We start from the raw sequence: 15,393 nt of genomic DNA on the forward strand, positions 1-15,393 counted from the left end.
CCTGCCGGTACATCTATGAAGTCCGGAATATCCAACAAGTCCAAATTTTTAGAGTCCGAAAAATCTGTCGGCTACTGTACTGGAGGTTGCGTAATATTGAGTTTCGGAGATGCGTTGAAATGAGAGGCAGACGAAACATTCGCTTCTTTCTGCCGGCGCTCTTTATGATAGCGTTGATCCACTGCGGACGACACTATACCTCGGGTGTGGTGTAGACGCGAAAGCGTGGCTGGCTTCGCTTCTTATTGCCTATGTGAAAATATCATTGACATAGCATAGAATTGTATCTTTCGTCGCTGACTCTGAAATTCAACAGAATGAATTTTTTTCTCATTTAAGTCTTATTTCCGATTGCCCGATAATCAAGAAAATTTGCAACCCCTTCCATGCAAGAAAAATCCATCGACGACTGTACTTATTTGCATAAAAGGTTGAATTTCAATATGACAAAGCACTTTGCCAGTTTACTTACTTTGTTATATCGAGGTTTAACTGTGCTAGTACACTTTGAATAAACTTCACTTTACTACAAACCGCAAGCGAGCCTGAAGGAAATCCTACACATGTTGGATGGGAACCAAAAGGCACATGCTGTCGGTCAAAGTTTGAGCAGTTGACATGCTTTTCAAAAAGTCTAGAGCTCATAGGTCCTCAGAACAGTGGCTTGCATTTCCTTAAGAGCCCTCATATTCAATTGCAACAGACCCTGCATTGTGAAGGGACTGCATTGGAGTTCTTTCTTCTTCTTTGTGGGCTTTTACGTGCCGAAACCAGTTCTGATTATGAAGCATGCTGTAGTGGAGGGCTCCTGATAAATTTTGAACACCTGGGGTTCTTTAATGTGCACTACAGCGCAAGCACACAGGCGTTTTTGCATTTTGCCTTCATCGAAATGCAGCCGCCGCGGCTGGGATTCGATCCCGCGACCTCGTGCTCAGCAGCGCAACGCCTTTAGCTGACTGAACCACCACGGCGGGTCTGCATTGTAGTGCAGCACACATGTTTTAGAAGAATGTCGCAGAATAACCACCCACATTGATTGAGAGCATGAAGGATATGGTGGTGTATGAGCGCACTTTTTTATTTTGAATTTGTCACCTCTGCCTCTCAGATCAGAAACCTCTCTAAGGTCATACCCGAGTGTTTATGATAACACGTATGAAATAAGTTAATGGGCTATCTTTAGTGCACAGCTGAAAATAACACATTTGGTAAAAGCGCTGCTGCAGGAAGAAAGAAATGTCTCAGTCATGTTAAAGATAATCTGTAACAAAATTTCATTCTGACTCAGTTGATTATCAAGGAGCAACATATATATATAATTTAATTACTCTAACCGTGAAAAAGTCATAGGACTCATAATCACCTAATTTTGTCATTAACAGCTGACAGTGTGGGTATCTATCTGGTGGTAAACAGATGTGAGGCAGATCTGAGAACCATGCACGCGTGATGGTTTCGCTGTTGCATCTGGGGTGCAGGTGCTGGTTCTTAGCATTGCAAGTTCAGTGTCATTTCCAGCAAGCCTTAATGGCAACATTCTCGTTTTCTTTTATTTTTTTTTTCTGTGCAAAAATGTAGATATTTACTACCTGCTTGTGATGAATTCGCTTGCGTTTCAAAAAAATTTTGCGTGGCAGCTGCTTTGTATTTTCGCTGTCGAAACAATGATTTTCACACGCTTAAAAACTTTTTTTTGCAGTTCGTTTTTGGTGCTTGCTACAGTTTAGTTCGCAAAATCCATCGGTTGGTTCAGAGTGGGCGCCCACGCAGATATCTGCTTTAAGGGCAATTTCAAGCTTCTCGCAGCTGCTTATTTAGTGACACTTTGCCTGTAATGGAAAGGTTTCGCGACAACCACACAAGCAGTTCACCTCCAACCATCGCTGTTGGCTCAATGTGAAGGGTGCCACTTGGCCTAACCCGCTTCACTTTAAAGCAGTAGTGTACACGTTGCTTGAAAAACTGCCACTGGTCCCAAATTGTGTTGTCTTAAAAACACATTATTTCTCGTCGCATCAATTCGCACAATAAAGGAAAATAGCGGCGATTCAGCGTCCAGGCTACGAAGCGCTGCAGTCGGCTCGCATGTAATGCAGTGCGGCGGTCAGACACGGGCTCCGAGAGTATCGCAGCTCTCGCTCGTGCTAAACATTTGACAGTGATTGTCGCTTGTCACGGAAGAATAAACTAAGACACATTTATTCTATCAACCATTGCTTTGTGTGAAAAACACATAGTCGCTGTTTGTGATATTGGCGGCAGCAATGCTGTTGGGCGGGCCGCTAGCACGGAGAGGAGTGGCGGCTATGGCAGAGGTATCGCTTAAACATAATTTTTCCCTGACAAGAATATCTTACCATGGTGTGAATAAATTTGTTAAATTGCCATTTGTTGTCAGATAGCGTCCAGAAAATGCCGCTCTGTGTTTGTACAAGTATCGCATAAATCTTTCTTTAAAATTTATTTTACTTTGAAATTTTTAATTGTTCTTGCAATTGTCTCCTGCTTCTAATAATCAAGCAGTAGACGACAGTACATGCTAAGCTCCATCTTTTCACATGCTACAGACCGAAATTGTATAGTAGAATGTACGTCGAATATAATGAACCTTTCTCGCTGGATCATAATGCTTCGTTGTAACAAGCATCAACTGTATTTAGAGATCTACTGAATAGTCCAAATGTGGCAACTGCTGTTGCCTGTAGCGTGGACAGGCGATAGCCTTGTGAGTGGCATTGTAGCCTGAAGTATATTTACTGCAGTTTAGCTTCAAGCGTTAACATTGTTTTGCACTGTGCATCTGGTAATGTTGGAGGCAGGATAATGTGACGCATTATGGTGAATTGGCTGTGTGTCTGATGTGAGCTAGTAGTAGATATAGCGTATGCATTGTCACTGGAACGTTAGTGAAGAAAAAAAATGCTTGTCCAGTTAAACATTGTTTCGACTGATGAGAACCAAGTTTAACATAGTCAGCTGTGCTTGCAAACTGTTTGGCAGGAATTGCAACATTTATACTAAAATCTGGTGCAGCTGTATGATTGTGCTTATCTCTTCGTATGATTGTTCTTATTTGTTCTTATGATTGTTCTTATCTGTTCTGTACGATTGTTCTTAACTGTTCTTATCTTAAATAATGGCACAGACTGTTGTGCACGGTAATGGTAACATGTAGAAACCGTTCGATTGGTTCCTTAAGGTTCCGGAACTTAAGTTACAAATGAAACTTGTACATTCTTAAAATCAACCTCCACAGTGAGTGAGGGGCTATGGTATTCTGCTGATGAACAGAAGGTTGCAGGTTCAATTCCCAGTTTCTGAAGCTGCATTCCATGAGGGCAGAATGCAGAAACGTTAATTTACTTGAATTAGTTAAATATATATTTTTTTAATACCAGGTGATTAATATTAATCTAAAACCCTACGTTACAGTGTCTCTCGTGGCCACGGTATTGCTGTGGTACATTAGGCGAAATCAGCCATTCAGTCATAGGTACAATACCAAAATATTTGGGGTGAAATTTTAATTAAAAGTTTGAACTGCAGCTATTATGTCCACACATTAAGTGCTGCTTCTGAAATTCATGTAAAACGTGCATACATATCAAGAATAACAATGTTAGCTATACTACTATATAGTACCATGTTCTTTAGCGTTCTCATATGCTAATCAGTTGTTTTCTTTTTTTTCTTTGTTGTCTTTTCAGGGCTTGCAAGAAGCAAAGTCGAGCAAAAGGGAATGTTGCTGCTGCAGATACAATAGTCACAAGTGATTAGCTGGGCTGTATGTAAAAGCTAAAAGCAGAGCACGCCATCTTTTGATTGTTCTTGTGACTTAATATTTGCCTAGCAGCAAGCATTCGAGAAGTCCCAGTTTCACAGTCTTCCGTGAACTTTTTTGAATTTTTTATTGCAAACGTTCTGAACACATGCTTAATTATATTGAAATGCACCACTTCTCTAGTCATATTTTACCTTAGGCTGAACTCGGTCACGCACTTGGCTGTGTTGGGTTCAAGTTTTCTATATTCTTTGCTTTATCACATTAATCCATAGCAGGTGAGTAAAGTTTAAAGCTATGGAAGAAAATGGGATTTGCCTCTTCTTCAATTCATGTTGATGTCTTTGAAATGTTGGACACACTTGGTCTAGCATACTGGCCTATAAATTAACTTTGGCCAAGCATTGTTATGACTCACGCACACCTCTTGCTCCCTTTTGCCATTTCTACACATCCATGAGACACTGTGATCTACTTTCATTCAGTTAACATATTCAGGCTCCTTCTCTAAAGCTGGAAAGAGGCTCCAGTGCAGAAATGTAGAGGCAACATGTAGCTCTAATGGACTTTTATTTAACATTATAGGGCACTAACATTAGGTTTGCAAGCACATGCAAGCAAAGCAAGAGTTAGTGGGCTAGTTAACTAGGTTGAACATTCTTCAGGCTCCAGCGAGAAAGGCACAGACAGGCAGGCAAGCACACACAGATGCACAGAAGGACCTAGAAACACACACTGACACATGTGTTTTTACAATTTTTTGTGCTTTAAAAAGTGGACAAATGTCTTCGTTCAGCACTCAGTGACTCTGACATATGCAGAGACAATTAATGCTCTCTTTTTTTCTTGGCACATGCACAATCAAAGAACGTGTGATTGAAAAAATTGTGTTGTAAGCCTAGTTGGTACCTGCTGTTAGAAATAATCACCGTGTGTCTTTGTGTGAACCCATCATGGTAGCCCAGTGGCTATGGCATTGCGCTGCTGAGCCTGAGGTTATGGTTTCGATCCCAGCTGCAGTGCCGCATCCAATCGGGACAGAATGCAAAACCCTTGTGTACAGTGCATTGGGTGCACATTAAAAATCCCAGGTAGTCATAATTAATCCAAAGCCCATCTCTAGGCATGCCTCATAACCAGATGGTGGTATGGAGAACATTCAGTTATGAAGAACTCCAGAACATTTTATTTTAAGTTTTATTTGTCTTTCAGTGGCAATTACGTCTCACAATGTGTGATTGCTTGGTGAACATCTTCTGATTGGTGTATTGAGGGAAATAGGCAAAAGGCCCTCCTTCTGAGCATGTTGTTGCCTTAATACCTGGCACATACATATGAGGGGGATTGGCCACATTGAAGGTAATGAAAAGGGCACCCAACAAAGGACTAAAAGGGAAAGAAGCAAACGATCAAAAGTGAAACTTCATGAAACTGAAGCATAACGAAATTGTTATAGGGTTTATTCCCAAAAAATATCCTGTTTACTGTCTTCCTCTTTCTCACTTTTGTTGTCCCTTCACAGCGCAACCCTGCGCATTGCGCCTTTACACTGGTTAATGTTTCTACTTAAAGGGCCCCTCACCAGGTCTGGCCATTTTGAGCTGAAAAGCGCAGTGCATGCAATGCGCGCTAAGTATTACACTAAGTAAGTTGGCTAAGTATTACATGCCTACGCGCTGTGGAAATAGCTTAAGTTTCAAACCAAAAGCCGTCTGCCCTTCTCACAGGCACCACACACCCATCTGGAGAGTCGATGTCAGTCGCACAAGTGCGCCTATGCAATGCAGTGACGTCACTCACAGTGGCACGTGTCTTCGAGAATTATTCAAGGCAACATCAATTATTAAGGCAAAAGCCTTAGATGGCTCATGGGCCGAAAAATTGACCATCCAGCATTATGGCACGAAAATTGATGGTGTCACTATTGATGGTCAAACCCATGACCTTTGGTGTTAATTAAGGCACAGTTAACTTAGAGTTAATTAAGGGACTCGAACCCACAACCTTTGGTGGGAGTCGAACGAGATTCGAATGAGAATGTCAAGTAATTAAATGAATGTCCCGCGAGCACACAGGCTGTCGCCTTAATCCTCTTTAGTGTATGCTAAAGTGACTGTCAACTTTTTTTATAGTATGCTTATTCTGCCGAGCAATGCTGAGTAACGAAATGTAGTGTCGTTGAGTGGAATTACGAGCAGGTAGAGACGAAGTGGACAGGATGAACGCTCACTTACAAATGAAATTTAAAGCAGAGGGCCGCACATGCACACTCAGGAGGCAGATACAAAACTCATACATGATCACATGCAGAAGTTGTAAAAAATAGTAACGCTTAAGGAGATAACTAATGTCTTTATCCGTCTGCGCAACTGACTGAACACTAACTCACGAGGCAGATAGTGCATATATCTGGCCAGCCTCAAAATTTCCGTCACCAGTCTGTCATTAGACTTGTTTAAAATTATTGCTTCTTTAAATAGCGGAGTGCAACTGCAATCTTCGATGTGCGCAGGTAGGTGCATACCACCCGTTACAGCCTTTGAAAACGCTGAGTGCTCCCCGAGTCGGTCGTTGAAACATCCACTCATTTGGCCAATGAAAACATTACTGCAGCAGAGTGGAATCTTGTAAACGACCTCAGTGGTGAAGTCGCAAGGGGGTTTACATGACTCTTCTCACACGCATTTTTTGCACCTTTCTTTTCGCTCTGAACATGTATTAGGGAGCACAGCCTAGAGAGCTTACAAGGGGTTGTGAAAATGATGTCCACCCCATGCTTGCGTCCTTTCTTCAGTTTGTGCAAAACTGTGTGTGTATGGCATCACCACAACCTTTTTTGGTTCTCGCTTTTCTTGTGTGGTTACGGCGGGTGCAGAAGCTATATGAAACCTACCATACACCCACAGTCTATTTTGAGCAGGCTACACACCTTCATTATAGTAGGTGGAAATGCACTACTATCTACATTTTTTTGGCCAACATGTAGCTTGAATACTGGGTGGTTGTAGTACATCCATACTGTAGCTTGGCAAGTTGTTGATTAGTTCTGTGTATTAATGACAATGTAAAGAAAAGAAGTTATGTATTTACTCATGTAAGACCCACACCCCCCACTTTGGAACGTTGAAATTTGGACAATTTTCACTAAGAGCGTTGTGCGCAAGCCCTCGTGCTTGGTAATTTTCGCAAGATGCTACTAGATGGCACTAGTCCTGCGGACGATGGCGTTATCATCATTACCGTGACCTGCACTCGGAACCAAATCGCGACATTGGTCACAGACTCTGATGAAGTGTAGCTGATTGAGCTTAGACTTTGGGTGGCAAACCATTCGAAGAAGTTTGTCTTTAATATTGTTACACGCGGGTGCCATCACTCGAGAAAAGAAGAGAAGAAGGAGCTGGGCTCGCCACGTCAGCGGGAGCCCAGCTCCTTCTTCCTCTTCTTTGCTCGAGTGATGGCGCCCGCGCGCATCGTTCAAACAACCAAATACCACACGCGTGTAGCAATATGTTTGTACCATGTAGACCGCATGGGCAATTGAGCGTAGGATTGGTAATATCGATGAACAATTAATCGATTAAAAGTATCCCGCAAAACTGATTAATCTTCATCGATGTCCACCTTTCATTTAATCGACTAAATCGATTAGGCCTGTTCGATTAATTGTTTTCGAGAGTTTGACAGGAGTGGCATGCGAATTTTGAAATCGTACTGGAATGGCTGCCCACGAGCAGTGTCTGTGCGGCTGGGGTAGAGGAGGAGGAGGAAACAACTTTATTAAAAAATTTTCAGGGCGTTTTAGGCAACCTCTTCCGCCCAGGCAACGATTCCTTTTTGTAGTTTTTCTTCAGGAGACCGTAGGTCTCCCATGTCGTTTCAGAGGGAGCTGGCAGAAGCTCTCTGGGTGGGGGAAGACCCTTGCATTCCCAGAGGATGTGTCTGTGGTTTGCTATGGCATTTTTGTCGCAGTGTTGGCATATTGGGTCAACCTCCCCATCTGTGAAGATCGCTAAGCAGATGCGGCTGGGGTAGAGCAACTGTCGACTGTCTTTCCGAGTCCAGAGTGATACCAACCTGAGCGTTCCCCCTCTCTTCCTTTCTTCCCCCCCCCCCCCCCCATCGCACACGCCACCACACTGCGCCGAGGTGGAGGCTTGAAATGCCCTCAAAATTCAAGGCAACCCAGTCGTTGATCGTAGTGCCACTCCCAGTCCACTAAAAATGTTTCACAGAATTCGCGCCGGCTTAGACCATGTATTTGACATAGCGATGGAGTTCTATATTCTCGCTTGCTGGTTGTGTGCTATTCAAAGTAGGTGTCGGTTTCACCCAAACATGCCAGCCGATTGACATTCCTTCGCTCTGTAGAAAAGATTATGTGGTTTAAAATCCTAAACCACAGGACTTCCTTTTCCCCTGTGTACATTGCAATTTCTTGCATATTTCAGTTCAACTTCACCTTTCACTTTTGCCATTTTTCTTAATTCTTTAACTGTACTGTACTGGGATTCACTAGTGCAATGTGCCATAATAAAGCGAAGCTTTATGTCTATAGTCAGATACAACTTAAGTCTGCGGTGAAGCCCCGCCCACGCCCTCATAACCGCCAGCCACTGTTCCTCCGCGAGGCTGCAAATAGTTCGTACTTCAAAGTTTCCCTGTTACCTCAATAAGGCGGTAACCACAAAAACAAACTTATAAACGCGTAATTTTATACGTTTTCACTCAACTATTATAGTAAAAAGTACGACAAGTACAGTCGTATCAAGTATGACGCCATTTAAATTCGAAAGCGTCGGATGATGATTTTGGTTGCTTCTGTGATTGGCTGGCGGAGTAACAAAACCCCGCGTGGTCCGTCTGCCTTTTTTTTGCCAACTGCTGTTTTTAAAGTTGTATCCTACTTTAGGCGAAATCGTATAGGGCTAGGCGAAATCGCCATGTGTACACAAAAATATCATCAGCATTGGCTCGAGCGTCATCGTCTTCTGCCACAGCTGGCTCAGTAGGCGCCCCTCGGGTTGCGCTCGTGCTTGTGCTCGGTATGCACTCGTGCCACTGCTCGCGCGTTCGTCGATCGTCTGCTTCCATAGCTGGCTGCATAGCCGCTGATCATTCCAGCTAGAATTTCACTTCTCTTCTGTCGTAATGGGGAGGCCGCGTTTATACGGCGCTATGAGGCATTGCTTAAGGGGGTATGAGCTGAAATTTAGGACAATTTTCACTAAGAGCGTTGTGCGCAAGCCCTCGTGCTTGGTAATTTTCCCAAGATGCTACTAGATGGCACTAGTCCTGCGGACAATGGCGTTATCATCATTACCGTGACCTGCACTCGGAACCAAATTGCGACATTGGTCACCTCATTGTCTTGCGTGACGGACAGATTTAATTTTTGAGGCAATTTGATTTCGAAGAATCGTAAGCGGCAGTGGCAGGCGAATGCTGCTAACCACGCCACCGAGCAAACTCGAGACATCGAACGCAAGCGACAACGGTGAACTGCGGGCATACCGTCAGTGATGTTCTCTCCGTCGCAGCCGAACGTGTGTGTAACCTCATAATTGAGAAATACTTTAATGAACCCTAGGGATTAACCCAGTGATAAATACTGGGGCCGCACGTTTCAACTTCGCTGGTTAACCATCTTCAAGGAGTGGTAGGGCCGACAAATTTTTTCATTCTGGACTAAGTGCCATTTTATAACATATATTGTTTATCTTGTCAAAAGCTGTTTGTGCCAACTATAGTTAGTCTTTAACAAGGTAAAGAGTACCTTTATCAAACTTTTATACACTTGTGTTTCAAACTTGGTTCCACCTTTCAAATATTAAAATAGGGCCCTACAAAAGTAGATAACTGCGTTTCAGCCTTCTTGAAAGTGCCCGGCAAAAATTTTGATTAATCGATGAAAAACCCTGCATCGAAAGCGATTAATCGATTAAAGGCTAAAACGATCAACGATTAATCGTTAATCGAATAAAATAATTAATCGACCATCCCTAATTGAGCTTGAAATCACGTGCTGGACTGACGGCCACATGCATGAAGTGGAGTTTGGGTCTGCGGGCTATCAGGCCATAACTGCCGCGCATGTCGAGTTTGTCAAATTACCTGATTATTATCACTTTTTATCACTTAAGCCTGTTCATTATAACCGGGCTCGACTAAGTCGAGTATTATTTTTTAGAATGCGGTGTAATGCTTGTTTTTTGATAACACACAAAATATATAATCCCAAGCAAACACAGTCTAAATCTCATGACATCACTCAAAGCTAACACAGGAACTTCACACCAGTCTTTCATTCTTGTGTCTTTTCTAGCTTGCTAAGCTGTTGCTCATACTAATACTGACCTTTTTTACTCTGCCTGAGAATAATTTACCAATCCAGGTTAAACTTTCTTTTACTGACCCTTTAAAGAGAAAGAGACCCTAAAGTGAAAAATAATTATAATAACTTGCTTTTCTACAATACCAAAAAATACGCAATTTTAAGATCATGCACCAACAAACCCAAATGTCCACCGTACCAAAAAAGAAAAAAAAAATCTTGCCGTGAGAAGAGGCTTGGTAAGCCAGAAAAGACTTGTAGTACGAAAGACAGGTGGCGACGCTGTCTTAATGTTCCCGGTTATCGCACCAGCTTACCGTGACGTCGGGTATCTTCTGCTTGTGCCTAGTTAATTTTCTTATCGGTACAGATGGGATTGCATAGTTGCCACAACCTAAACTTGGCAAGCTTCAAGACCTCTTACTCAGGGTGTTGAATGGGAAGAAATTCTGGTTCAGTCCAGGTTCAAGTTCAACGTACTCCGATTTCATTCTGGTTCAGTTCTGGATCGCTACACTGAACCGGTTCGCGCAGTAATCTTGTCTCATGGCAACATGCCACACTGTGCTATCTACTTGTCTACATCGTGCTTGCACATGTTTTTTCAGGAGGTGGAAGAAATCGGCTCCCTGGCACATGGGAAACAGTAATCAATGTTTTTACATGAATATCAATGAAGTTGAATGTTATACAGCTACAGCACTCATACACATAAAGACTGTAATCTCAGGGAGACGCACCATGTCCAGCGCACTCTTTTGTGGCAGAGGTCGTTCACCTATAGTAGAGTGACCTAGAGCACTCTACCTATAGTGTCCGCAATGTGATGGCTTGGGGGAATGCCAGCTGTCTATGGATTTCAACTGCTGCCCCAACTGCAATAGCTCACTTTTTTTAAGTTTCCCACCTGTGACACACTCGTTCTTATGCGGTGAGTTAAAATATTCCTCTTATATTGGCATGAAGAAAATCATTCCTCAAGCTGTGTTTCTACTGATCGGCCATGACCAAGCCGTCGCCTTGGCTGTGAGTGGCTCTGGCTAGGAATCCTAGGGCTAATCTTGTACTCGTATACAATGCCCAAGAAAGTGGGCGGAAGGAGGGATGGTCGCCGTGGTAGCTGAACAGGAAGCTTCAGCTCGGTGCCAGTTCTGATTTTCCTATTCAAATACATGTAAAACACAAATACTTTCGAGACAACTGCTGGGCCTGATTTGAATGAAATTTGTGGTGTTTGAGAGGGAAACAAATTCCAGTGACTAGAAAGCAGAATTGTGATAGAGGGCCTGGAATTTCTCACGAAAATTCCTGAGAACGGGTAAGTTGAAAAAGAAATAAAAGCATGAAGTTTGTTGAAGTTTATTGTGTTCCTATTACAGAAATGGGGAGCAACAGCAAAAGCCTACTAAGGCCTGAAAAAGCTATTGGTAGCCTTTTGCTCTTGCTATATAGGCTCCTGTTGGCGTTCAGCAATACGGAACATGATTAGAACTCAATGTAAAATCACATTGATCACATCATATCGCATCAAATCAATGTAACAGCGCAACGTGCATGTAAACAATGTGGAAGTTACGAGTTTAGAAATTATAACACTGCATGTAATATATCTATATATAGAAGTTTTGTAAACTGCATCTCTTGGAACATCGCATGCAAACAAATGTAATGTTGCGTCCAAGTCTGTAAAATGGCCGCAGTCATCGTCCTCTTCCTGTTGTGTCTGAGCGGAAAGGGGTCAGGGAAGGAACAATTGATGTCGACAAAACAGACGCTCTGTCCACGTCGTTTTCTTTGTGCCCTTATTCTGCTCAACAACACATGATGCACCACCTTGCCCAACCAGACAATGATTCTCTCCTTTTCAGATTCCTCCGTCTCATTTTCGCACTCTGAATTTACAGATTACGTGACTTGCCACAATGTTTTCAGAAAATCCTACTCTCAAATTAGTGCATGTATAATTAATCTATTTTTTGTTTAGATGCATTATTAGGTGCAGCTTACAGGATTCCGATATCGCTTTATTTATTGCTGCGATACCAAATTGTAAACTTAACACTGGAGTATTTTGAAATTTTGCAATTTTCCAGAATATTTCTTTAAAACATGTTAGCATAAATTGAAACAAGCCTCATCGAAGTCGGTGCAGTAGTTGCCGAGAAAAATTATTTCTCCCCTACCATGTCTTTAGATATGAGCTCCTGGGCTTAAGCGCCGCAATATGCTGGTACGGGTCCCACCTGCGGGAAGTTCGTTTTGTTCACTTTCGTTTCCCTTCTTGATTTCAACATTTCAATTAAACGCAGCAATGAATTATCCTTGCATTTTGGATGTTATTTCTTCTTATAGTCGGGATAAAGATTACAATCTTTTATTGCTGCGTTCTGTACAACTTTATTTTTGTGAATCGGACAACCTGCATTTCTTCTGTGGAGGCTGGGAACCTGCTTCTCCTTTGCTTTGAATGTCTCGCTGTGTCGCCGTAGCTGCTTGTTCACCTCCGTCATCATCATTCTCTTCTGTGCTGGTTCGAGTCCACAGTATTTTTTTTTCCCTTTTTATTTATTACAGCGAAGCTGTTAACATCTAGTTGGTCGGGATTTTTCGTGGTGTGCTCGCCCCAGAAACGGCAGCTGGGAAATGGGCTCGAGTTTCCGCGTAACAGAATTTTGTTTTCTCGCATATTCGAATTACAACCCGATGCTATCGTCTCTGCAGGTTGTGTGTAAGTCGTGCTTTACGAATTTTCTGGTGAATTTTACCTTGAGAAATTCAATTATTTCAATAACGCACTTGCGCTAGGAGGAGGGCCAACAAGAATGAGGGTGTATGCTGTGTCAACAGTCCCGCCACCTTGCGCCGCGGCCACTCAGACCTCAAACGGCAGCTGCAACACGGCCGCTCGATGAAACGCACGAGGTGCGGCGTGCCACGCCGCCCGAAACTAAAATCCCTAAAAAAAACTAAAGTAGCGCCATTCGTGTCGCCCATGCAGGCTCCTCCTCTCCCGCGTGTCTTGCAGATTGTAAATGGAGCCAGTTGAGGGGTGGCATGGCTGTTGGCCGAAAAGATGGGGTTGTTCAAATCTTTCCGCTAAACGGACTAGAACGCTGCGGTCTAAAGCGATTCATTGGAAGGGTGTTCGAGAGATAAATACGGCAAGTATCATGCTTTATAGACCAGTGAAATAATAAAAACGCTTGCACTGCAAAAAACATCACCTCAAGCAAGCAATACTCGATGCGAGAGCCGACCGTTTGCTTGCGGACGCGCTCGGCGCTGACGCTCTCGATGGCAGCGCCACTATCGCCGTGTAAACTCGGTGGCGCTAAGAATCTGCAAGCATGACGCACTAGCTTTTCTGAAGGTAGTGAAGGCGCCATTTTGTCTGTCCACTGCGTTGTTTATTTTGGCACGCGATGCCGACCCGAAGAGCCGCGAAACGAGCGCGCGTTCCACAGACGACACCGACGTACCGTTCGCCGAGCGGCTGCCCGAGCGCGGCCGCGCGCCGCTTTCGCTTTCGCGTCCGTAGTTTCCTCCTGGACGCTGTAGGGGCGCTGCTGCAGCTACTGAGAGAGGAGGCAGAGGCGAAGGGGTGCGGTTGGCGCTACTTTATTTTTTTTAGGGACTTTACCCGAAACCGGTGTGAGGCGCCTAGTTCTCCGCGCCTCCGCAGCGGCGCCACTGCTCCGGGACAGGCGCGCGGGTGGGAGCGTTTCTTTGGCGCCGCCCACATGCTTCGCGCAGCGGCTGCGCTTCGCGTTTACATTTTGTTGACGCGAGAGTTGTGCTTTTTGTTTCCAAAATATAAAATAAAATATCAACGTTGCCTGCAAGGGTATCAATATAATCTGGAGTCGGTATTGGGCCGCTAATAGGCTCACATAGGCCAGGACGGCGCACTTCTGCCGCTGGTTTCGAGCCTTATGACCATCGTTCAAGAGAACTGGCGAGTTCTTTATCGAGAGGCAGTACTGCTGATACAGTGGGAGCTTTTGTTGAGTGTGCTTATTTACTTGCCTCGCTTGACGTGCTTGTTTGCTGGTTAAAAAAAGAGAAAAAAAGAAACGTCAAATGGAACTTCTTACAAATGCGTGCATAATAACATAGGTTTGTATAACTGTTTATGCTCGATTTCTTTAGTTTCACCTTTCTAGAAAAATTGGGTAGGTAGCCGTTTATAACGGATCGTACATTCAGCCACATCGCCGGCGTGTGGCATATTTATGTAAAGACGATGCAGTGAAAAAAAGTTGTTCAGCGTGAATAGAGCTCTTGCAATGGTAAGAAAAAAATGAAAAAAAAAGAACCCTGTAATATGAAACTTCTTACAAATGCGTGCATAATGACATAGGTTTCTATAACTATTTTCTGCTAGATTTCGTTAGTTTCACGTACCTTTCTAGAAAAAATGGGGTATAGATGGCAGTTTATAACGGATTGTTCATTCAGCCACATTGCCGATGTGTAGCATACTTAAGTAAAAACGATGCCGTGAAAAAAAAGTTCAGCGTGAATAGAGCAATTGCAATAGTGAAAAGAAAAAAGATCGAGGGAGGCTGTGGCAATTTTATTTTATTTATTTAGACGATGTGAAGCCACGGAAAAGTGCCTCGTTCAACATCATTAATATCGTACTAACTTCCATGACGGAGGTTTGTAGGCGAGTTTGAACCACTCCAAAGTTGCATTCAGGTCCCCGGTCCAGTTCGCCAGTAGCAGCTGTAACAATTTGCTTAGAAACACCTTACACAGTTCCTCGGTGTGGCCGTCGGTGAAGTGAAGCGAACACACCAATTAAAAACGTGTCCCTCGGCTCCCAAATGCATCCTTTGCCACTTGTCCCGGTCGCGAAATGTTTTTCAGCCATGCTTTACGGCGTTCTACGTCGCTCGGAAACTCAGGGTATCGGATTAATGGTTCTTTTCTTGCGTTAGTAACACACAGCGGCATGCAACAGTTGCGCGGGATAGTGCCACATGCAACACGACAAGGACCTCGACACATTTATACTACCACGTGTGCGAACAAAAGGCGTGCAAGCAAGACGCGAAATCTCTCCCGCGGAGCCTTCCCGGAGGGAGAGCATGGATGGATGGATGAGGCCACGATGGAATCGTGGATGAGGCTGAACCCTTTAAATCGGGCGGTGGCATACGCCACCTAGCCATGACTATGAACATATTTTGTACTTTGTGGTGGGTGAAATTTCACCCCTGCCTTGATTTTATCCACCAATCAGAAAAGCAGTCCCGCAGCAGTAGCGACA

At 43.7% G+C, this 15,393-nt stretch overlaps 1 protein-coding gene across 1 annotated transcript in view; it reads left to right on the top strand.

The window, feature by feature from the left end:
* LOC119441877 (survival motor neuron protein 1) overlaps positions 1–3,873 on the top strand; it is a 35,375-nt gene extending 31,502 nt beyond the window's left edge. Inside the window, exon 8 of the mRNA XM_037706515.2 lies at positions 3,711–3,873. Coding sequence (XP_037562443.1) covers positions 3,711–3,776 — 66 coding nt within the window. The 3' untranslated portion in view covers positions 3,777–3,873. The remainder of the gene's footprint in view (positions 1–3,710) is intronic.
* The last annotated feature ends 11,520 nt before the right edge of the window (positions 3,874–15,393 follow it).

This window comes from Dermacentor silvarum, chromosome 2 (assembly GCF_013339745.2).
Source record: "Dermacentor silvarum isolate Dsil-2018 chromosome 2, BIME_Dsil_1.4, whole genome shotgun sequence".
NCBI classification, from domain to species: domain Eukaryota; kingdom Metazoa; phylum Arthropoda; class Arachnida; order Ixodida; family Ixodidae; genus Dermacentor; species Dermacentor silvarum.